Source organism: Corvus cornix, chromosome 3, assembly GCF_000738735.6.
Source record: "Corvus cornix cornix isolate S_Up_H32 chromosome 3, ASM73873v5, whole genome shotgun sequence".
In the NCBI taxonomy this organism is placed as follows: domain Eukaryota; kingdom Metazoa; phylum Chordata; class Aves; order Passeriformes; family Corvidae; genus Corvus; species Corvus cornix.
In genome coordinates, this window is record NC_047056.1 from 30,987,011 (window position 1) to 31,012,168 (window position 25,158).

General features: G+C 43.5%; 1 protein-coding gene across 2 annotated transcripts in view; it reads right to left on the reverse strand.

Annotated features, from left to right (window-relative positions):
• The window catches only part of CMTR1 (cap methyltransferase 1), a 28,468-nt gene extending 4,473 nt beyond the window's left edge, over positions 1-23,995 (reverse strand). Inside the window, exons 1-22 of one of the 2 annotated variants that reach the window (XM_010391801.3) lie at positions 23,661-23,995; positions 21,792-21,935; positions 18,373-18,515; positions 15,934-16,092; positions 15,453-15,545; positions 14,638-14,709; positions 13,294-13,388; positions 13,117-13,189; positions 12,721-12,919; positions 10,138-10,256; positions 9,783-9,879; positions 8,445-8,577; positions 7,064-7,243; positions 6,603-6,659; positions 5,590-5,647; positions 4,891-4,959; positions 4,594-4,725; positions 3,976-4,098; positions 3,177-3,268; positions 2,476-2,544; positions 1,018-1,065; positions 325-437 (exon numbers count right to left, since the gene is read on the reverse strand). In XM_010391801.3, coding sequence (XP_010390103.1) covers positions 325-437; positions 1,018-1,065; positions 2,476-2,544; positions 3,177-3,268; positions 3,976-4,098; positions 4,594-4,725; positions 4,891-4,959; positions 5,590-5,647; positions 6,603-6,659; positions 7,064-7,243; positions 8,445-8,577; positions 9,783-9,879; positions 10,138-10,256; positions 12,721-12,919; positions 13,117-13,189; positions 13,294-13,388; positions 14,638-14,709; positions 15,453-15,545; positions 15,934-16,092; positions 18,373-18,515; positions 21,792-21,921 — 2,254 coding nt within the window. In that variant the 5' untranslated portion in view covers positions 21,922-21,935; positions 23,661-23,995. Of the gene's footprint in view, positions 1-324; positions 438-1,017; positions 1,066-2,475; positions 2,545-3,176; positions 3,269-3,975; positions 4,099-4,593; positions 4,726-4,890; positions 4,960-5,589; positions 5,648-6,602; positions 6,660-7,063; positions 7,244-8,444; positions 8,578-9,782; positions 9,880-10,137; positions 10,257-12,720; positions 12,920-13,116; positions 13,190-13,293; positions 13,389-14,637; positions 14,710-15,452; positions 15,546-15,933; positions 16,093-18,372; positions 18,516-21,791; positions 21,953-23,660 lie in introns of those variants that run through there. The other variant, XM_039568778.1, reaches the window with a different exon arrangement.
• Positions 23,996-25,158: the final 1,163 nt, after the last annotated feature.

Below are 25,158 nucleotides of genomic sequence, written 5' to 3' on the forward strand. Positions count from 1 at the left end.
AGGGTATTTCCAAGTCCTATTAATCTGGAAAACATCTTGATGAAAAATTATTATCTCATTAAAAAAGAAGGTTAATCAGTCATGTAAAGAAATGGAATTACCCACACAATAGCTAATCAACCCACAACAGAAAAATCTATTATATTAAACACCCTAAACCTTACCCAAATCCAAGCTACATTACGTGCAAACACTTAAGTCTCTAGCCACTGGAATATTGCCATTAATTTTTTACCAAGTTACAAGGTGAGCAAGCCTGGTCAATACTTTTCACTTGGAGAGACAAAGAACAGCTGAGAGGGAGTGGGGACTCTCTCTTCCTACCGTTCATAGTCCGTACGATGTAGAGTCCTGTGGGCACAAAGTGCCGGTCATCTCGGCCAGTGTAGGACAGCCGCGGCATTCCCCCTGAACTCTTGATGACTTTCATCTCTAACCTAAATATTGAGAGAAGGCAGTGATGGAGATTGGCTCTTCCTTTACCATGCGTGTGCACACATCGCACCACCTGCACCCCTTCTCCAGAGTGTCACAGCGAGAACTGAAAGCACTGCACAGGACAGGACCAAATCATCACATCCTGAAGAATTTGGGTTTTTGCCTTCCCACAAAGGACAAGAGAAACCAGTCAGACCTGTCTAGATCAGACTGCAAATTGAGTGTTGTGGTGAAAAACCTGTGATGAGCTACCATAATTAATCCAAATGGTATTCCTATTTCAAGTGTGAATTCTTGACCATTCAAGCCACTGAGAAGCCACTGATACTTCTGCACCCAATCTCAAGCACTGTTGCTGCTCCAGCTGTTACGAAGTGCATTGGCCACATCTATGGCATCAGAATGCAGCAGAATGATGCTCTGAGTCAGCAGCATCTCAGGAGCAGCAGCCACCACAAGCTCTCACAGCTCTTTCTTCATGACTTCTCTAGCACAGATCAGAACATCCCTCCCATTCCTGTGCACCAGTGACTGATAACCTCAGTAGGCCCTGATGCTTTATTTGCACCAATTGCTTACCTCACAAAAATCTTGTCCATTTCTTCCAATCTGTATACTTCCTTCACTCTGGGAAGAAAAGTCAAAAACATTATTTCAAAAAAGTTTAAACTGTGCTTTTTTTTCTGCCCAGCTACAGGGAGCAGCCAAATGGTTGATTTTATACAGCATGAGGTAGCCAGGCACAACCCTTCTCTTCTATCGTATGCTTCAGTGCCTAGTTTTTCCTGGCTTGAGAAAACCTGACACCTGCATCCTTATGGTTGGATTGCTGTAAGCAGTAGATAAGCATCCTTGCTACTAAGGAAGCTGTGCATTTTTATCTCAGATTGACTACACAGAAAAGTAAAACCAGTGAAAGTCAAATGCTTTTGTTTTCCCATCAGATAAATTGACCAAGGTCAGTCCAAGGCAGGTTCTGGCCTCAGCATGCTGGCCTCACAGTAAAATTAAACAACCTGATCTTCACCATTATCCTCAGAGATGGCACAAACTTGTTAGTTACCCTGAGGCAAAAAGAACTTCCTTTTTTTTTAATCAGGGAAGATTCTTTTGAGTCATCATTCTGTCATTACATCAAACTGGTTTTGTTGTTCTGAGACACAGAAAAACAATCAGTAAGTTGAAAAAGCACTGCCTCTGATCAGACACCCTAACCACTCATTTCCCACATACTGCTACAAGCATTAGGCTTCAAAGAGCACAGCAGGAACACTTTAACACCTTTCCACAGGAGCAGCAAATGACCCCTCTACAATCCATTTTCCCAGCTCTCCTTCTCACTTCACCTCAGCTTTCCCCAACATTTTGGGCTCCTCCAATTATTACAACTGTCTGTTGTCATTAGGCTGAGATTCCACTTACTATCTTTCATCAGGCCATCAAGGAGAACATCCTCTTTCCCTTCCTCCAAATTCTTTCATAATATTGCTGCACTTCAAGCTTCTGTATGAGAAGCTGTTTTGTCCACAATACATATCTGACACCCTCACAGTGGTGCTCTCATGCTCCACTGCAGTAGAATTAATGAAATGGAAGGCCAGGAGACAACCAAAGCTGAAGGCCTTTATCAGGAACTTTCCTGGAGGTTGTAACCAAAGCCTTGTCCTCACAGATGCTGCTTAGTACTGCATTTACTAACAGTCAGCATCACTGTACTGCTGCTGACCCTTCAGGGCAGACAAGGACATAGAATTCTTTGCAATGATTAAGCTCACTGGTGCTAGACCTACAATCACACATATTTGGAATCAACACCAGCCAATCCACCTATGATGAAAATTTTACTGTTTGACGTGTGAAAGGAGGGCACAACTTCTCTGTTAACAGTATTTACCTTAAATATATAAAAAGCTTTTAGCCTCTTTCCAAAGAACATAACACAACTACGAATTTCAGCCTGAAATGTGACTCCCCTTCAGGTCCTCCAACACACTGACACCAACACATGCCAAGCTGAGGGAAGGAGGTGTCACTCACCGGATGGGGTTCATGTCTGGCCGGCTGGGTTTAGAAACAGCTTTGACAAACTTCTCTGCCAGCCGAATCCTGAATGAACATGGAAAGAGAGCCCAGCAATTTAACGAGGCCTTTGGCACAGCGGGTAGGTAACAGTCTCAACAGAGTAACTGATTAGACAACTCAGGACACCCAGACTGCCTCCACTGCTAGCCAAATGGGTCTAGCAAGACTTCTTTTCACCCCACCCTCCCAATTCAGTGCTCAGTGATACTGCCCATTATCCACTAGGAATGAGTCTCCATAGCTTACTCTAAAAGCCCACATGCTGTTGAACACTGATATATTTATTAGGCTAGTAGGACTAGCAGAGACATCATGTCCCTGAGGAAGGAAACGGAGGGGCTGGTTCTTTCTCCCTCAGCCAGTTACCAACTATGCTCATTTATATTCCCAGAATGGTCAGTTTACCCTAGCCATGCCTAGCTCATCCTACACTAAGAAAGAAGCTAGAGCTGCCCTCATACACAGAGAAGACACAGTTGGAAAAGCCCATATGTACTTCAGTTCAGAGCAGCTTCATTCACAGTTCATCTTTATAGCAGTGTTTCAGCTGAATGCACTTGTCTCCCTGTGCTCAGCATTCTGCTTTTTGTCTAATCACTGTTTCCCAGTCACTCCTACTCACGTACAAGAAAAAAGCTTCTCCAGACCCTACATACCTCTGGTTGAAATGCTGTGTTCGAACATCATTGCCATTCAGCACCAACACATCCAGGATGTGGATGGCACTGATTTTTCGCTGGGCTTTCCCCTAAGGAGGGCAATACAGAGATTTATTATTCAGACTGTTGATATTTCAGCTTGATTTAGAGCCTGTTTTTTGACAGGACATCTCTTCTAGCAAGAAGGCACCTTTCCAGATACTAGAAACACACAAATTCCCTGCTGCCCATTAAACTGTAGCATGGCATCCTCCAAGAACTGGTGTATCTCAAATACCCAGTTGCGTCTTACGGGAGGGAGTGCAGGTGGGACCACAGCTGCCATCACCAGCTATCTGTGCCTTATCAGGTATCACAAAGCCCAGTGCACTACAGTATCCTCATCTGAAGTGCAAGAGGACAGGGGAACTCCCAGGCAGCTGGGATTTTTCACTTTACACTGTGAATATACCACAAAGGTCTTCTCCCCATAGCCTGCAGTCACTACTGAGCAGTTATGTACCCAAAGAGCCACAGACACATTCAGTCATGGTGGCAATGTCATCTGCCGTTCCACATAGAACAGCAACACATCAGGTCCAAAGTGTTTTCAAAACAGTGTTGAAAGTTTATATCTCTAGGACTGGACAGAAAGAAGGAACTTAATCCAAAATAGTTACTCTAAAGATCATATACAAAAAAGAAAAACTTGGACCTGACACAGATGGAACATTTATTCTGCAGTATCTTACAGAGATTAGGTGAAACTGCTCTTTGTATTTGCAGCAACATGGTAAGGGAGAGAGTAGGCTCTTACCTCTCCTTTCAGCTCATGAACAATCTCCACAGAGAGAAGAGTATCTCGTGGCAGCTCAGTTTTCAAATCCAGCTTTGTCCAGCGATCTGACTGGCGACCACCCCAGGTGTAGATCTGTGATTTCTGTACATAAAGACAGAGTCAGATTCAGCCAAGGCTTCCTGAGGGCAGGGGTGGAGAAGAGACCTCTAATGAGAGGTTGCAGAGCAACCCTCAGAGAACCTTTTTGTCCTAGGCTGTCACAGGCAGTTTCTTTACCATAAGTTTTAAGGACGAACCTTAACCTCTACAGCAAAGGAACAAAAACACCGATTCTAATCTGCCGGTGACTTTTCACATCCACACAAAGAACCAGAAATAGAACACCTTTAAAAGGACAGCGAAGATAATTAGAGACACTAGCAGGAGTGCAGGTCTCTGTATAGGCTGAGATTACAGAAACAGGGTTAATTAGTGTGAAAAGCAGTGACATCAGGAGAAAGAAACATAAATAACTAGCAGTCTCAGGTACTACTGATGGGGATTCTTTCAGGCCTTTAAGGACAAGAAAGGATGGGATGAAACTGCAAGGCAGAATAGTAGCACTGAAATTAATCAGCAAAACTTTTTAGCACTTACCCCTAACCCCAAGAGGAACTTCTGCTCACTTCCAGACACCATACACCGGTAATCTAACACTTGGCGAATTTTCTCCAGTGTGCTGGAATTCAGAGGAGTGGGTTTGTAACTGAAGGTATCAATGTCTGTGCCCTAAAGAGCAAAGTATGGAAAAGGCAAGACAGACACAATACATCAACAGGCAGGTAAACACAACTTCTACACAAAACAATAATCCAGGACTAGCTTCTTCATCTCTTAATTCCAATATGAAAAAAAAGTTGTATTTGTATGAAAGGACTCTAGGCAAGGTCTCACCTGGATCAGCTCAAAAAACTTGGACTTGGGATCTGAAGATGAAGGAGCAACACGAGCCTGATCAGGAATCTGAAAACAAATCCAAACAATTGATACTGAGTGTTATTCTTTGGCACATTCAAAGAAACACTTCTGGTTTCAATATACGACACAACATCCTGCCCCTGAAACTGCTCCTCTTGGGATTAGAGATGAAGAAGAGATGTCATGTGGCAAATATAGTGTGTCGTGAGTTTTCCAAATTTAATGTAGGTATACCACATCTCACACAAACCAACTGGCAACTCCAGAAAGATTTCATCTAAACCTTTGATTTCACATATATTTTGATGAAATACCTTTTCATCAAAAACACACAATCCGCCCGTGAAACTGTCATATCTATGGCCCTACTGCAGTCAAAAGCTCAGGAAACAGAATCTGCAGACTCATAAGACCTTTTAGAGAGCTCTGCTGCTTGGGATCTAGGTGCTGAGTTCACTCTGTGTACACTGAAATATTCTCAACTGCAAAGAAGCCTGCTCAGTTAAGCCATACACAATAAATCAGGGACATCCTGTTTGATTACATAAACAGCTTGAAACAGTTTCTGACTTTCCCACAAGACAAGATATTAAACATCTGTCTAGAAAGGCCTATCTGTACTGCAGCTCCACTCTTCTGTCACTGCACAGTCTGCCTGCTTGACACCTTACTTACCCCCCACAGCTGGAGACACTCCTTTCGGATTTCAGCCTGCCGGGGCTCACTCAGTGTTCTAAAGAAAGACAGCAGACTGTTAAGATGGTGAAACCTCCTTGATCTTACAGCATTATATATCCCAGCCCTATGGAATTTGGAACTTTCAGCATCTGGCTTGGGAACAACAAATATGAATTGCTCCACAACAGGTTGTACAAAAGAGGATGCTGCCTTCCCTCCCCACCCTCCAGTTCCTGTGTTTAGCTTTGTTTCATGGTCTGCATTTCTGACTATCAGCCATCACTTCATTCCATGAAAGTACCACTGGGTATAAATATTTTCAATAAGTTATGTATTAGTACAAACTTATGCTAATCTCCAAGAGCTGGGTATACAGCCCTACTTAAGAATAACAGTGAAGATCTGCTGAAAACCATACAAAAAACAGTGTCAAGGTAGAATCGGCTCTAAGACAATTCCTAACTACCATATGCACTCAGCTTTCCACCATGTATTACGTCTGAATAACACCTGAACAGAAGAGTCGTGGCAGGAGAACATTGCAATGGCTTTAGTTTTATGCAAGAAATTAATGTCAAGCTTTAGGTAATTCTAGGTCTATAACTTAGATGCTTTGAACTGCCCCTGGAAAAACGAACAACTGTGAACCACACTCAACTTGGATGGTTACTGTTGAATTGAACATAATAGCTGCAAGTTTTTCTGCTTACATTCCTGCTAAGAAGCAAGCTCACTTATGGTAACTGGAAATCATGCAATGCAAGGAAGCCTTCTCAACAAGGGTGATAACAGACCATCAATTTTCAGGACTCCTCCAGCCACCCACATGTCTCTGCAAATAACTCAGGTAGACACACAAACTGAGCTACCTAAGAGCACTTTTCACTTTCCTGGCCCCAAAGGCCAAGACAAGTACCAGCTCAAATCAAGAACTTATTAAACAAGGGCAAAGCAATTCATTAATAGTAGGTTAATTCAGTCCTCACCAAAAGCCAGAGGAATATACTCACGTGTCTTGAACAAAGGCACGAATTTTGGCTAGTGCCTTTATCTGAACTTTGCAGTGGCTAAAACAGAAGAAAAGTTTTAGTCAGGGAGCAAATTAATCACCACCAAGATTGTTCTACTGTTCAAAACAAGAAAGAGTGCTGGGACAACAGGGGGAAGCCAGTCTGATTCACAGAGCAATGAGGGATCTTAGCCAACATGATTCAAACTGACAGGATGATCACTGGAATTAATTAGGCAGTACTTTCTTTTCTACACAGTACTCAGAAGCCAGTCACTAACAGTAATACAGCATTTCTGTCTGCACAGAGTCCCCCTGCTCTGCTCAGCCTCTCAGGGAACAAAAGCAGAGCAGTGTGGCAGCATCAACAAGTACTTCCATGACTGCAGGAAGTTACACCTGAAAGCCATGCTAAATGAATCTGCCTACAGCCAGCAGCCCTCATGACCCATAGTAACTCACTTTTCATTGGATTGGACGATGTAATTGTAGAAATCCTGGTTGTCTTTGATCACATTCAGTGGGACAATAAGATTCACATCCACATCAGAATTGCGCAGCTGGTTGAGTCTGATGTTCACTGTGAAGAGGTAATCCCGCACATCATCAATCCCTGACTTCAGGCCTTTGCATACCACGTACCTGCAGAGCAAGGCAGAGAGATCAGGTGGGTTCAGTTCTTTCACACAGCCAACTTTTCTGCCACACTCCCATTATAAAGACAGTTTCCCAAATCACAGGAACTCTTTCCTCCTGGATATCCCTAAGAAGATGCAATCTCACCTATCACTGAGTCATCATACATCTTCTATGCTCTGCAAAGACAGGGAAATGCAACCCTATGTAAACCCCCAAGATCTCCCTCAAGTAGTAAATCAATTCTGCTAAACTTGACAGGTACAATGAAAGCACAGATTATATCACAGAATCATAGAATGGTTTGGGTTGGAAGGGATCCTAAAGATCATCCAGTTCCAATCCCCTGCCCTGGGCATGGACACTAAACCAGGTTGCTCACAAGCCCCTATCCTACCTGGCCTTGAACCTCCAGGGATGAGGCATCCACAGCTCCTCTGGGCAACCTGTTCCAGTGCCTCACCACCCTTACAGTAAAGAGCTTCATTCTAATATCTAACCTAAACCTACTCTCTTTTAGTTTGAATCCATTCCCTCTTCTCTTGTCACTATATGTCCTTGGCAAAAGTCCCTCTCCATCTTTCTTGTAGGATCCCTTCAAGTACTGGAAGGCACCAGGTAGGTCACCCCTCAGCCTTCTCTTTTCTAGGCTGAACAATCCCAATTCTCTCAGCCTTTCCTCACAGGAAATGTGCTCCATCCCTCTGATCATGTTGGTGTTCCTCCTCTGGACTATCTCCAGCAGGTCAAAGTCCTTCCTCTGCTGGGGACCCCGGAGCTGGATGCAGCACTGCAGTGGGGTCTCACCAGAGCACAGCAGAGGGGCACAATCCCCTCCCTCATCCTGCTGGCCACACTGCTTTGGATGCAGTCCAGGATACCACTGGCTTTCTGGGCTGTGAGCACACAGTGCCAGCTCATGTCCAACCTCTTATATATCCCCTGGCTTCACTGAAACCATAGTTGTTTTATGCAAAATAGGATTTGTTATATATCCAGTTCCACAGCTTCCTTCCCATAAAGGCAATTTGGCAAATACCATCTTTACCTTGTCCGTAATTCGCTAAACATCTAAAATGTTTCATCCTCCAAGACAGCTGCTAACTGAGGCAGATCACAAAGCTTCCATGAGGCTTACCCAAATCCATCTATCACTGTATTTAGAGGATGGTTTTCTTTAGTAGACCCTCATGCTCAAGCATCTCACCTCTCCGAGTTAGCAGGGCGGCTTGTCACAGGTTTAAAGATGCAAATTCTCTCAAAGCAGCAATACAGCAGATAAACAAGTCCCACACTGAATGGAGTAAATAGGTCAAAGGTTTTGCAGACAAAATGTCCTCCTGGAAAAAAAAGAGGAATTATACCAATGCCAGCAGATTATAAGGAAACAAGGAGATACCAAGCACCTCAATCCTCCTGCAGAACTAGTAACAGGGTTTTTGTGCAATTAAACAGCATCCAGAACACAGTTATGAAGTGGGCCAGCAAGGCTTCATGAAACATCTTCCCGATGTCTCTGCAGCAAAGAGAAAAGCATTCCCTTGACCAGAATCTAGTCTGTATGTAGGCTGTCTCCCAAGCAAACCTTCCAGGCCTAAACTGTGCCCTACAGCAGGGCAGCATGCTATCCCAAAGCCTCCAGGGAAGAGGAGCCCTGATATATGCAACAAGGAACCATAGACTAGAGGAGAAGACTCTTTGATTTTACCTAAAGAGAATAACTTGCCATCTAGAGAGAAAAGAGTCTGTGTTGCCCCTCTCCTTCAAACAAGATTCCCAATTTCCCCAGGCAAAAAGCAGGCATTTTTACAGAACTATCATCCACCCAGGCAGGAAAGACTTAAAGAAGGCTGCACCTTCTATCATATCACATTTGAGACTACTACTAAGTAGATCATTGCCTCAGGTTCTTCTAAACATAGGGCACAATAAAAAAAATGATCATTTTGTTGCCATTTGTCTTCTATATCAGCGAAAACGGCTGACTAAACTCAGTGGAAGAGAGGAGCCATCAAAATCAAACACAGCTGTAAGGTCCATCATTTAGCAGCAATGAGGTACAGCTAAGACAGGGTGAGGCATCATTTGTTCTGATCACACAGATGGCAGATTTAAAGGAGAAAAGCCTTCAGAAGTCAGAGGAAAGGAAGAACGGGATAAAGACTACTCTCTGTTCCAATCAGCTGGAATATTCCGGAAGCTGGTCCAGCTACTGCCATAAAACTCAGACAGACTGTCCAGTTATCACACTGCGTGACCCTACCCCAAAACAGCCACATAACCCAACAAATTAAGTGCTTTAAATTAATGCATTTTAGCTCATGCTTTTAATTAAAAGCAAAATAGGTGAATATTATCTTATTTTTCTTACCAGCTCTCTTAGCTTTGTGACAACCATTTCAGGATTTATGCATACACATTCAATTCTGTGCAACCTGGCCTCACAGCAGAGCAGACTTCAAGGCACTAATAAAAACTGTACAGCAACATTCCCCAGAGCCACCCATACCTTAGTGAAGGAGGAAGATTAATGGACAAAACATACCTGTCCGGACAACGGACAGTGCTGTAAGGAACTGGCAAAGCATGAGTTGTTTGCTTAGGATTTCTTGCAGATTCTCCTGACCCTCCACTGAGAAACCCTGCAAAGCACATAGCATATGATTAGTATCTCCACACATCTGTTGGTCAAGCAAAGGATTCTGAGGAACTAAATCATGGAATCATGATCATTTCTGTTTCTTTAAGGTAAAAGAACTGACACCAGGAATTTTAATGGCAAGGCTTGCAGAATTTCACATTGTAGCTACAGACACATGTCAAATACCCTGCTGTATGCAGACCAAGGTGTCAGTTTTGTCACATTTTTTTTCATGCAGGAAGAAAAGAAATTGACCAACCCCATCAGCCATTAAGAAATGCACTCCCTTGTGATCAGTATTGTCCAAAACAAAATTCTGGAAAGCAGTAATGTTCTCTGATCGAGTGATGTCTCCGTCTCCATCAATCCCACCCTCTCCTAAAGAAAAAAAGGAGAAAATCAATAGCACGTTTGCAAGTACAAACAAGAGATCAGTATGTGCAGATGATCTACAGTATTCAATCAACATTTAGTCAGAAATTACAAAGACCTTGATAGGCGAATAAGCACTAACAAAGTCCCTTGTTCACCACCAAAGATGCTATTTAATTTAGAAAAATTATTCAGATTGTGTGGTCAGGCAAAAACAAGACCATAAAATAACCATGCTCAAAGGATGCGTTGTACATTAGCCTCAGCAAAAGACAAATTAGGATGATACGACAACATAATATTCTCATCCAAGCAGGAATGGCACATAGCTCAACCTACTGAAAATGTAAGATGCAACCTCACTGCACAGCTCACCTGTTAAAAACATGTTATTACAGACAAAGGAGAATTCTTTATATTGTGCATTTGTAACCTCCTACTAAGAATTCAAATCATTCCAAAGAAAACATAATAGTCTATTTTCAAACACAATATAATTTGGGCTTTAAAAAAGCAACACCCCCAAAAAAACTGTGAAGAAGTTTATAAAGAGAGTAGGGACAGAGACGTAGGCTTTGTGCAAAAATACTCATACAGTTCTCCCATATGGCTCTTTTTAAAGAGAGCTACATTGCCCCCCAGCTGGTGTTTTAGAAAGCTGACGTAAGGTGTATTCTAGAGCTCACCAATTCTGCCTTTAGGAAGCCTGAACTTCTGTTTGGTATTAGTCCCTGTAAATCTTCTACAACTACAGATTCTATTACCTCAACTGGAGGACTAAAAAGCAGAAGAGATCAGGATGCATGATAGTGTTTTGATAACTAAACTCCTCACCAACCATCTTGTCAATAAGTGAAGTGACACTGGAATTTGTTACCATTCTTCACAACAGAAATATCATGGCAGGCTACTTTATTCCCATCAGTGGAAGAGAATTTGTACAAACCTCACTAGATTTTATAGCAAAACAGAAAAGGATCAAGAAAATGAATCAAAATCATTGGGCTATTAATTTCTCCAGGTATCTCCTCCTCTCCATAATACCAGATTGCAGTGAGCTATGAAGATCCAAACACTGCAACCATTAGAACAAGGTACTTATCAGCCTTGCTGCCCTTGCCATGAACCTTCACTTAAACTAAGACCTAATCCTTAAGTGCTACTAACCATTCTCTAAGGGCTCATAGTCAGGTGTCAAGAGTGGCAGCCAACAAGAGTCAGTGGTGGAGAGGAAAAAAACCACACCAGGCACAATGGAAAAGCAAACCCTTTTCTCTACAAGACAGTCACTTTCCAGTTTCTTTCATTTTGTCTGAAATAAGCAGCAGGAATACTAGCAATCCTTGGATTTCCCCTCCTGATCCTAAAGGTAAGGCAGACAGGAGGCTCAAACATATCACCAAGATTAACAAGTTACGATGCATGAGAAGAGATGCAGCAATTGTCTGTGTACACCTGTTTAGTCTGTCTGGAAGCAAGGCAGAACATGTTAACATAATAAATATCCTTGGATTAAGCAGATATTTAGTCACAGTGATTCAGATAAAGCCTCTAGCCCCAATCTGTTTTATTTATCTTTGCTAAGAGCCCACAATCAATTATCAGAGCACAGCTAGTAAGCTCTTATATAGAAACATGCTGACAGTCAGGCAAATGAGGTTTCTATCTCTGGCCCTGCTAATAGATCTTTGGGCACATCAGGAGGCTGGAGCACCTCTCCCATGAGGATAGATTGAGAACACTGAGGCTATCTAGCCTAGAGAAAAGAAGGCTCTAGGGAGTCTAGGCACCCTCCAGTACCTAAAGCAGGCTACAGGAAAGATAGGGAGGGACTTCTTATGAGGGAGTATAGTGATAGAATATTGGATAATGGCTTTGAACTGAAAGAGGGTACATTTAAAATAGACATTAGCAGGAAATTCTTTACTCAGAGTGATGAGTCACTGGGACACATTGCCCAGACAAGTTGTGGATGCCCAGTCTCTGTTCATGGCCAGCTTGGATGGGGCTTTGAGCAACCTGGTCTCCTGGAAGGTGTCCCTGTTCACAGCAGGGGGGGATTAGAGCTAGATGATTTTTAAGGTCCCTTCCAACCCACACAATTCTATGATTCTATGATAAGTCATCTCATTCACTGTGTTTCAGGCTGAGATCAGTGATGTGAGAAAACCATTGCCAAGCAATCTTAAAACACTCTATAATGTTCAGATAAGCAAAGTACTCAAATATCAACTACTACAATGAAACACATTCCCAGGCCAGACTGGTAGTAAGTGGAGAAAAATGACTTGATATGCAAGCTCACCAACCTCAACCCGTTTCTCCAATGACAGCCCCCTTCTACCTTGCAAAATGGTTCCCTAGGCTTCTCCTAGATCCCCCTGCTGGTATCAATACCAGCCCTGCCACTAATACAGAGGCTGCAGCATAAGCAAAAATATCAGGTAACACTCATGGATGCACGACATACCATAATAAGGCTCAAAGAGCTCACTGGAAGCAGAATAGAAGTCCTCCAGTTTAAAATCATTTGGTCCTTTCAAGGTCATGCCAAATCCTTTTGCATGCCACTTCCGCCTCCACAAGACATATTCAGAGAAGCCTCCGGGACCAGCACACACATCAGCAAAGTAGAGCAGCTCTGCATCATACTCCTTTATCAAAGGCACCTGCAAAAGGAAACTGAGGAAACTCTACTGACCCGTAACAGCTCCCATCAGTCAAACCACATACACCATAAACTACACTGCTCAGAGGAGTCTTTCAACTAGCTGTTTTCCCAGCTAGCATCCTAAGGATTCTCCTTTCTTCCCACCTTTCACATTCTCTGAGAAAGCACTGCTCTTTGAAAGTTAGAGGCACTCACCCCTTGGTAGTCCTTAGGGTTCGTAAACATGTAGTCAAAGACATGGTCCATATTTGCCATCTTCATCGCAGCCCTGTGAACACATAAACAGGGCCTTGTTAAGTTTCATCCTTGGCTCCCACAGCTGAAAATGAACATAAATGAGAAAAGGACTACACTACCAGACATTCTACAAACCTGTTCAGAAAGAAAGCTCCACGGATCATCTCATAGGGGTTAGACCTTGTTCGGGCTCGACGCATTTCTTCTCCATCCAGCTCATCAAATACACTCTGCACAAACAGAAACAAAGCTCAGCTGGACATGGCACAGGCTGGAGGGATAGGCAGGCATCAGCATTTCCCATCTTCTTGCTTCTCTCTCCTTAGACAGCAAACTCCAAGAAGATTTGGTTCACTGATACAAAATGTTTTCCTGTCTCATAATGATATTTGCTCTTCTTCTAAGCCACCTCAGCTCTTAAGCAAATTTAATAACACTGACAAATTCTGTACTGATAGCTCCAGAGCCTGATAATCTGGTTAGCCACCTCAAAAGCAGTCCCAGCCTAACGTATTTCTTTCACATATATACACACACACTCTACTGCAATATACAAGGGCATGATAAAATCTAGGAGGGAAGACTGAACAGACAAGAAAAGAAGGGGAGCTCATTTCCTTAGCTTATTCAAGCCTTCAGCCTTTCAGTCAGACTAAGGGCGGGTGACTGTTTTCAATCATCTCTGTGCTGGTTTTGGCTGGGGTAGAGTTAATTTGTTTCATAGTAGCTAGCATTGAGATACATTTTGGATTTGTGATGGAAACAGTGTTGATAACATAGAGATGTTTTTGTTATTTCTGAGCAGCGTATGAACAGTATTAAGGCCTTTTCTGCTTCTCATACCAGCCTGCCAGCAAGTAGGCTGGGAGTGCACTCTTGTGGAGCTTGGAGGGGACACAGCTGGGACAGGTGACTCCAACTATCCAAACAGATATTCCAAACCATATCCCATCATGCTCAGTATATAAATCTGGGGGAGGAAGGAGGAAGCCGAGGACATTAAGAGTTATGGCTTTTGTCTTCCCAAGTAACCCTTGTACATGATGGAGCCCTGCTCTCCTGGAGACAGATGGCTGAACACCTGCTTGCCCATGGGAAATAGTGAATTAATTTCTTGTTTTGCTTTCCTTCCATTGAGTGGCTTTTGCTTTACTTATTGTCTTTATCTCAGCCTACGACTTTTCTTCACTTTTACCCTTCCCATGCTCTCCCCAGTCCTGCTGGTGGGTGAGTGAGCAAGCAGCTGCAGGGGGCTTAGTTGCCAGCTGGAGTTAAACCAAGAAATCCTTTAGAAGGCTGAGGTTCAAAAAAGGTTGCTGAACAGATAGTAAAAAACAGGATGCTCAGTCATCCCAGTGACATGGAGGTGACAGAGGACATTCTGAACTCTTGTCAATTACCTAACTACTCAATCCTTTTCAATTATTTATTTCACTTGCTTCTCCAAAATTTCAGTTCCTCTCTAAAAAGGAGGCCCACCTTGCACTGCAGGACACTGCGTAAAAGCTCTTCATTACAGAACTCTGTTTCATCTTCAATCATCAACTTCCTCTGCAACAGGACAAGAACACAGCAATTAGCAAACATGATATTGTCATTTCAGGATGCAGCATGTACCAATAATGGATGAAGGCTGTCAATCACATACTAGGCTGTATCAGCAAAAGCGTGGCAATTAGGCTGAGGAATTATTCTCCCCTGTTAGGCATCTTGAGACCACATATGAAATGCTGCATCCAGTTTAGCACTCCCCAGTACAAGAACAGACATACTGGAACAAAAGCAGCAAAAGGGCCACCAAAATGATGAGGGTGAAAAAGCACCTGGTGTGTAAGAAAAAGCTGAGAACAGTTTGTTCAGAATGCAGAAAGGGAGATCCTATTGCTGTACCTAACAATGGGACAAGTTCTTAACAACAGGAGACAGAAAAGATTGACCTAGGCTCCTAAAATGTTCAGCGTCGTGACAAGAAACAACGGACAAAAGCCACATAAGAAATGCCAGTTAGCCATATGGAAATTTTCTTTAGTTAAATGGGTCGTCAAACACTGACCAGATGCCCAAACAGGCTGTTAAGTTTCCATCCTTGAAAATACTCAAAATACGACTAAACGAGGCCTTGAGCAACCTGAGCAGATGTAGTTGGACCTGCTTTAAGCAGGAAGCCGAACTAGCAACCTCAAGAGGTTGTTTGCAGTCTAGGCTATTCTACAACTATTTGACGTGGCAACTGATCCAGGCTGAGTACTCCTGCTTTGTCTTAGGCTGGTAAGTAACGAGATATAAAAAATTACCTTCCCCACAGTCATCCACTCCTTCAGCTCCTCGGCATCTGGGATCTCTGTGGTACACTCAGGGCACCAGTCTACCTTCTCATAGGCACTAGGCTGCAAACACAAGTCATGGGAAGAGCCAAAGATGTTTTTACTAGAAAAACACAAAAACAAATTGCTCCCCAAAAGCTTGCCTCCCAATGCTAGCATAAGGGGTTATGCCATGACTTTAGGGTCAACCATACAGTTTTTTCCTCCTGGACTAAAACATGTCGTTCTTTATTTTCAAAATTAAAAAGGACTTCAAACGCCACCTCACCACTTTCCCCTTTATTAGAGTCTGATAATCAAGGCAAAACAGAGGTCTAGTACTCAAAGTACAGTTTAGAGACACTGGAAAAGAGACAGTTGCCAAAAAATTCGATGCTTGTTTTACACATTCTTTCTCCAGCTTTTGCTGAACACAACAAGAGAAACGGGACTTAAAACAGGAAGTACTTACCTCTGGCTCATCCTGCCAATCAATATTGAGCTCCCCATCAAATCCTTTAAGGGTCAGGCCAAAGCCTCTCCTTCCCTTCTGATTGGATGCCTCAACAATATCTTTCCTGCCTTGGCCGTATTTTCCCAGACCTTCTCCTTCCCGGAAGCCCATCTTGGCCTATAAAGGGAGCAAAGGGAGCACACTGAGGCAAGTGAACTTGAGGTTTTGTAGTACTGCTAAGGTCAAAGACTAGTGGGGAAAATGGCACATCACCCTGAAGTGACTTGAAGGCACTGAGCATTTTTAATCTCAATTGTAGCTTTCAGGACTTTTGAGTGAGTTCACTTCACTGAGGCAAGACACAAAAAAACTAGATCTGAAGAATGATTTTTGAGATGACAGCAAATTCCAAAAGGTTCAGTAATGCAGGAACAGCCTGCTCAGAGGGAAAAAAGTACTGAGGAGCCTGGAGCCATTCATCACAGGGTTCAGTAAGCATGGATGGTTCATAAAAAAAAGATGCTGGTACAGGAAAATATTCACGTTGTGATGATATTCTTTGTTGTCAACATGCATTCACACACATTTCAAGTATCAGTTAAAACTTCATGTAAAACTCAGAGGAGGAATGCAGGACACACTGCTCCTGAAACACATACACATCTCTTAGGTTAAAAGAGCTATGTTCATTAATTGCTAGTTTTTCAGGCTTTTCTCTTAGTGAATTTTAGCAATAAGAGAACAATAACAAAAAGCAGGGATGCAGTCAATTTCACATATGCACAAGACAGTAAGGAAGTAGAAGACTTAATGAGTGTTTCACTTTGAATGTTATCCATATACTCCTTCCTGTGAGAAACAAAAAAAAAATCACTTGTTACCAATCTGTACGAGGAACACCACAAGAATATCTGACAGGTTTTAAACAAAGGTACATGGTGTTTTCCCATTGCCTTTGCTCTGAATCAGACCTTGAAGTATGTACACCAGATGTCACAGCCACCGAATCTGTTTTACACCAGTTTTCTAAGGACAGAATTTTGAAAATCTAGTAATTAAGGACCATTTTCCTTTTACTTACCAAATGCTGCCAAATCTTTAACCAAATCAACTTTAAATACAAATTTATGAGGGCTTATTAAAAAAAGCCTCATAGATTCAGTAGTAAAGCACCTGTATTGGAGCAACTGAAAACACATTTCCTATCAGGCTCAGGAGAAGTCTCCAAGGACAGACAGTATTACTCTAGAATCAGCAAACTGCTGCCCAGTGCCAAAAATGCACATGAACAGATTCTGAATGATCAGCAACAAGATTTAACTACAGAGAGGCACAATCAGCAACTCCCAGCCTCTGGATTCCACTGAATTTTGAATTCAGCAAGGAAGTTCTTTTTTCATGTAGAGCTATGATCCTGCTCATCAGCAGCACTGCAACTCCTTGAGAAGCAGTTCCCACTCCCTGTTTCCACTCCTAGCAGCAGCTATCACTTCCCAGCAGAACACTGCACTTCTAACTTGACAAAGGCAGGTACAAGCTGGTCTACCACCATGGAAAGATAACCAACTCAAGCTCCTGTGAGTACAGCACCAGCACAGAACAAAGCAGGACCCACATTCAGGCCCTCAGTGAGTCCCAAATTACAGCTATACATCTCATCTTCTCTGCTGCCCTTGGAAATAACGTTTTTGTTTCTCTGTTCTTTCATGATTATGAGATACTCACGATACTACAGAGACAAAGTTTGCATCAGGAAACAAGCATGCATCCAAAGAGACTCAACTTCTCTACAGGCTGCTATTGCCTTAAATTCAGGAACAAGTTGCCAAATTTGGGACTACCATGAAACTGCCAACCATTTTCTCAGAACTTTTTAAAAGCACTTTCTTGCCCATGCTAATATTGTGCAGTCAAGGGGTGGCTGATCACTTTCAAAGTTTAGTTGTCACAGCCGCTATCCTTCACAACTCCCTGCCTTTCTAAGAAATTTCCAGCCCTACATAAGGCAGAGTGGTATGACTTGAAAGGGAAAGAAATACCTTAATAACTAAGGCAATAATTCCACAAAAGCATACCAGCCAGCCTCCAAGACCAAACAAATTAAGGGCAATCACGTAATTTGCTACGGCCTTTCTTACAAAGCATTTGTTAAGTCAAGCATTGCAAAAATAACACAATAGGACATTTTTTTCATGCTCAGTAAGCTGACTTACCCAGAGATCCTTTCCTTCTTATTCACCTCCCTGCTCCTAGACCTTGAACTCAACTTTTTTTTTAACAGATCCACTTAAACCAAGATCTCTCAGCCCTCCCAATTGCTGCTAGTATACAGCTCAAAGATGCAGAGAACCTTGCTACAAAGAGGATCAGAATCAAAGCATTTTTTATAACAAACTGGTCTTTTCACTTTGCTCTCATCAGTTCTAAATAGTTTGGTCCAAAACTATTTTGACCTACCATAAGCTTTTGGGAGACACTGTTATACATTGAGTAGCGAGATGAAGTTCCCTCCACAAGAGAGTCTTGTTTGAACTCATTTCTGAAGACTGGTCTTTTTTCATCGCTCTCACTGTCAGACCCACTGGTGCTACTGGAGGACTCTGAAAACAAACAAAAAAGTGAGAATGAAAATAAAAATAAAATGGAAGAAAGACATCTCAGTAACCACATTAGAATACAGTGTGACTCATTAAACCCTCTGAACACACACATAGAGGACACTTCAGTATCTCAAATGTGCTACAGGAAGCCCGCAGGTGTAATATAAAACACCCTGTGCAACCAACACTTGGTTATCTTCCCTGTTGCCTCAGGGACACACACAACCTCTCTGACCCCATGGATTCCAAGCCCCACAAAGGACTGGGCAAACCCCATCACACCAGCAGAGCAGCCACAGCATGACCACAACAGTACTGTGGTGTGCCTGACCTTTGTAATGATCCTGAGGAACTGAGAAGGTCCACAGGGATTCTCTCCTGAGAATAGTGACAATCACACCTTGATGAAACATACTGAATTTCTCTCCAGATCCTACCTAACTACAAGTGTAAATCCATCCCTAACTTAACCAAAAACCCACATCAAGTACACAGGCCACAGTACCAAATGGCCAACACTGCAGAAAGAAAAGTTAAACTTATTATACTTCAATTTGACCCCCACTATCTAGTTAAATAGCAAGGATCCCCAAGCTCACTACAGCAAGCGAGGGAGTTTTTTCACATCTAGAGCTTACTGATACATACAAACTCAAGTGAAAGCTAAGGTCAGAAGACACCAATCTCTTTTAAAATACCTTGAAAGAGGTTTGAGGAAGAACTTAATCAAGTCAACGGGTCAGTCAAGGTAATAAGTATCAACATACATAGCAGGCACTCAAAATAAACCTTTCTCACCAGAAACTGATGCATCAGAACCTTCATGGGCACCAAACAATGAAGCTCTGTCTGTGCCCAGCTCCCCCTTGGAATGTAGTTGGTAAGAACCTAGGCCTGTATGAGCTGTATAGTCCTCACTGCTGCACTCCAGCTGTGAGATGCCCAAACCTACTCGCTCCAGGCAGGATGTAACTGGGATCTGGGCAGGAATCATGGTAGTCTCATTTGTCTCAGCCTGCTCTGTACCAGCTGGGTGCCAAGGGGAGCCCTACAAAATCCAATGAGTCCTTCTGTTTTTCCTGGGGTAATACCACTATGAGGATGAAGCAGTGGCACAAGTTTCTTACTACAGCTAATTTATACAGACTGCAGGAGCAGCAATCCACAGCAAGCACAGCCATGCTCTGTGTTGGCCCTCTGCCTCTTGAACTCCCTTGTTTGCCAAGTGCTAGAAATCACTTTGTGCTGCTTTGTACAACTAGGGGAAGTTGAACTACAAAAGTTGCCCTGAGATAACACAGAAGATTGTTAGCAGAGTTGATCTTTTCCTGCTTATCACTTAAGAAGGGATAATTTAGCTCCACAGAAGTGTTAAAAAAAACACGAAAGATATTTCAATACTTAAAAGGAACGATTGAACTTTTCTTACATTTGTCTAAATTAAGAAAAACCAGACTATTTCTCTCTCAACTCACAGATCTCTGTATTTTCCTGTTCTGGAAAACTGAGCATCAGTGAAGTAACAGGAAACAACTGAAAAATTAGCAAAAAAAGGCCATTACGAGAAAGTGAAGTAAAAATGAAAGACACCACAGTGAAATATGCAACTGTAATTAAAACCTTTTCAACGTGTCCTCAGTGCTTGTTGCTGAGCAATCAGACTTTAAGATTCAGGACTTGTGTCCCCACATAACTACTACACTTGAGTTTTACAATATCAACCTTTGAGGCTTCCAGCTCCAGACAAGGAAGGCTATGATTCAACTTGTGTTTGCAACATTCTATACCCATCTTGATTTTCAAACATCTGTCCCACAAAATCTATTTCTGTTTCTTTCACAGTTTTTAGCTAAGAACACACTCACAAAGGATTTTTGCTTTAGGGTCAGCTACTGCTTTCTGCTTCTTCAGTTAACTTTGCTACCTGCCTTTGAGCCGTGTCTTATTTTCTAGAGACTCCTATAGTGCCTTAAACCCAATACCCACTACATAAGTTTCACGGGAGTCCCTTCACAACTCTTCTTGTTTTTAAGACTTGCTAAGCCATGCTCAGCTGATATTAGATCTCAAATCACTTTTTCCCCGACCTCCCCTCTTTCATTAGAAACCACAGCGGGTGTAATAGACTACTAAACAATTAACTCTACCCAAAATGTTGTCCTTGAACTGTATCAACTTGGGTTTTAATCACTACGGCTTAAAGCCTATTTTGAAACATTTATGAACTCAATAATCAAAAGGTTGGGTGGGGAATGAAAAAAACATTTGTTTGATTTTTTTAGCCCAGCCCTGAGTGCACAGAGCATTCCCTACCCGAGCTCTCACATTCTGCACCTCTGACCTCCTCACTCACCTTGGGCCTTGCCAGACAGGCACCCACACACACCCTGCAACTACAGCTACTCCCAACCCACTCATCTTCCACACACAACCCCTTCCATTTTCACAAGGGAAGGCTTCTTTATGTGTTCAGGCTCTTGAACACTTCATGACCGTGGGAAATCCTAAGACTCTGATGTAGCAGGCATGACAGTAAGGCAACCTGAAGTACCATCTTGGGAGAGTTTCAAGTGTCCCACAACAGCAATACCAATTATGTAGGGCACGTGCCTCAACTGTTGTATATCCCAATTCCAGGTGAGAAAGCATACTCCAAGAAAAAACAGGCAATTAGTTAACTCTGAAATAGATTTTCCTTCTGAAACAAAACACCTGTGAGCTCTCTCAACTCTGTTCTCCCATGGAAAAATCACACGGAGCCAGCATAAGAGATGGGTCCTACAAAGTAGAAGCCCCAACCAACCAGCCCCTCTGTATTCATCTCAATTTCTCCCATCTGCAGAAATTAGATAAGACTACTGATTTCTTTCTTCCTCTTTAAACAAAATTATGATTATGATGCTTCTTTATGGCATAACACCCACAGTGCCTCAGTACCAAGTTTCCAAACCAGAAATAACTGCTGAAACTGAAAAGACCAATATGACAAGAATGTTTAGAGCTTTGGATCATGCACATGTCATCTGCCTCAAATTCAATTTTCTACATCTGAATTCATACAATTCCCAAACAAAAAAGTTTACATAAGATTTTAAAAAAGCCTAAAAGAATTCACACCAATCCAAGGTTGTGAAAAGAAATAATGTAGCTTTTTTCCTAATGAGAGAGTATGCCCTTGAAGTTCAAGCTGTTAATTAGCACTTAGGAGATGTAGGTTCAGTTCCTGGTTATTATTTACATCCCCTGCAGCAGCACATACCAGATCTCCAACCTTACCTTGAGTAGTATGATTACTATATTGATTTTCATCATCTGAAGTAGAACTGAGGGTTAATCCCAAATCTTCCATCCTCTTCTTCTGCTTATTTTGGGGGCTGCTAAATTCGGGTTCTGTCCTTCTCTTCATGTTTTCCTGAAATGCTAAAAGAAGAAGATCACACTTGGCAAACATTACGCAAATTAACTTTCTGTAAGGCACGGCAGCATGGCGGCATAGATCATGTTATGCTGTTCAGTATTAGGCTTCTCAACTTAAAAGTATTAGCTTCTTTTGAACCTGCCTTTTTAAACATCTAATTAATTAAACAGGAAACTGATATGGAAGTTTCCCTGTAACTGATGAATTTCAAATCACTTCTACAATCTACTTATCCCCCAAATGCAAGCAGACGAAGTCAACCCAGACACAGACACTTAGATAACTGAAATATATGGCAGTTCACTACTACTACTGAATCAAAGATTCATTTTATCCAAACACAGTGAAAAAATGTAACATTAATCTAATGGAGAATATGCAAGGTGGAACAAATTTCTCATGAGACTCCAAACAACTCTGACCTCACCTCTGCAATAATTAATAAAGGAGCTTTTCTACATTACTTGTATAACAGAACTTCATTAAATATGTGTGCTCAAGTTGTGTGTGTTGGTTGTGTTTTTCACCAAGAATCACTAGCAATATATCCAGCTTCTGGATGTGGCTGATAAACTTGGCATAAACCCAGAGAAAGGTCTAATGCTTAAGACAGAGTTAACAGAAGCCAGCTTGGAAGACTTGCAGAAGACAAGAAGCAAGGAAAGGGAAAGCAAGTAAAAACTTAAAGGCAAAAATGCTTAGCACACCAACTAAAACCTCCCTGCTATTGAAAAGAAAAAAAAAAAAAAACCAAAGAAACTGAACCTCCATTAGTGTTTATTATTCTACATAAGATTGTTGGGCTACAAAAGATACCCCACGTCACCAATTCAAACCTTCAGTTATCAAACGTATTTCCACAAACACATACAAGGCACCTTAAGGCCAAATCCTTTTTTTATCCCCACAACTCTGACTGCAGAATGATCCCACAATCTCACTGCTCTATGGCTAAGAAATCTTTTCACTTCCACCAGAAGTTCTATTGCAGACAACTCACCTTTATCTGCTCTTGCCTCAGTTAAAGGTTTTGGTTTTTTCCCCTTGTTTATCTCTAACAAACCAGCCACTTTGTATTTCTTCTGAGATAGCCAAATGAGAGACCAACACACTTTCAGCTCACCCCTGCCAGCTCCCTGTCGAGACCGCCACCCTCCGAACCTCACTAAGGGTCCCTCAGCACACCTGCCTTCCCGACAGATTTCAAGCCATGCAAAATTAGGAGCAAGTTAGGGACACCCAGTCTCTCAGGAGCCTCGCAGCTGCGAGGGAAAGCCCCTCCACATCCCCAGCCATGCCCCACAGCCCCCTTGCACCGCACCACCGGCCTCTCACTGAATCATTTAGGTTGGAAAAGACCTCTAAGGTCATCGAATCCAACACACGACTGAACACCACCATGGGAACTAGACCATGGCACTGAGTGCCACGTCCAGTCTTTTCCTGAACACCTCCAGGGATGGTGACTCCACCACTTCCCTGGGCTGTCCATTCCAATGTCTAATCACCCCTCCTGTGGAGAAATTCTTCCTCATGTTCAACCTGAACCTCCCCTGGCGAAGCTTGAGGCTGTGTCCTCTTGTCCTGGTTGCCTGGGAAGAGGCCGATCCCCACCTGGCTACAGCCTCCTTTCAGGTGGTTGCAGAGAGCGATTCGGTCTCCCCTGAGCCTCATCTCCTCCAGGCTAAACACCCCCAGCTCCCTCAGCCAATCCCCACAGTACTTACCCTCCGGACCCTTCACCAGCTTCGCTGCCCTTCTCCGGCCTCTTACCCCCGTCACACCGCCCGCCGCGCAGCCCCCGGTCCCAAAGGCCAAGCCGAGATCCCCCCGCAGGCGGAGGGCGTGCGGCGGGGAGACCGCGGGAGCCGCCGGCGGCCGCGCTCCGCGCTGACCCGCACACGCCCGGGGTCGGCGGACAGCGCCGCGCTAGAGCGGGCGGCGTTCACGGCGAAAGCGGGGCAGGCGGGTGGCCGCGGCCGGCTCCGAAGGGCTCCGGCTCCCAGGGCGCGGCGAGCAGAGGGCGCGAGGCCACCGCCGCCGCTTTCGTTTCCCCGCTCGGACGCGGCGTCGTCACCGCCCCCGCCCCGCCCCTCGCGCGGGGCCTCCCCGGCCGCCGGCGCGCGGCGGTGACGCACCGCCCGCGCGCGCCCCGCCGGGGCCGTTCCCACAGGCGGGCGGCGGGCAGCCCCGGCCGGGCTGAAAACACCGAAATTCTGTGTAAAGCGCTACGCAGAGTTAATAATTTGTAAATATATGGATATAAAAATGTTTATCGATCGTGTATCGTAGCGGAAGGTGGGAGTGTCTAGGCTGGAGAGGAGAAGGCTCAGGCGTGACCTTATTGCTCTCTACAACTCTCTGAAAGGAGGCTGCAGCCAGGTGGGGATCGGCCTCTTCTCCCAGGCAGCCAGCGACAGGACAAGAGGGCACAGCCTCAGGCTGCCCCAGGACAGGTTCCGGTTGGACACCAGGAGGAATCACTCTACAGAAAGGGTGAACAGACACTGGGATGTGCCACCCGGGGAGGCGGTGGAGTCACCGGCCCTGGAGGTGTTCAAGGAAGGACTGGACGTGGCACTCAGTGCCATGGTCTAGTTCCCATGGTGGTGTTCAGTCGTGGGTTGGACTCGGTGACTTCAGAGGTCTTTTCCAACCTGATCCTAGGAGCCGTCTTGTACTTTGCATTAAGCTTGAAACATGGGGACATACATCTCAGCATACAGGACTGAGTGCTTAGTCTCACAAAACCTAAGCAAACACGGTAGTATCAAGAGACAGGAGGATCCTACTTGGGAAGCGTAGCTCACGGTTATCTAGTTGCTGTAAACTATGTGTCTAAATAGGTCAAGTTATGTCAGGACAGGAGGATGAGGAGGAAGTAAAACATTGACTAGTCAGAGCATACCATTGGAAAAGAAAACCCACACTTCACTTGGGGGAAGAGGCACACAGCTGGATTATTAAATTGCCTGTTACATGTTCTGCAGAGTTAAATTTGACAGTTGTTGCTAAGGCTCTGTAGCAGGATGCTTGCCTGGAATGGGAAAAACAACTCAATGACTACTGGAAAAGCTATCCATGGTAAGAAGGGGATCATCATGCTGCTTTTGGTGTTCAATAATGCTGAAACCAGTCTGTCTCATCAGTCCTGAAGTTAAATATCCTGATAGTGAGATGAAGATGTGGTAGCCCTGGTAAAATACCCAGATAAAGGAACAAACA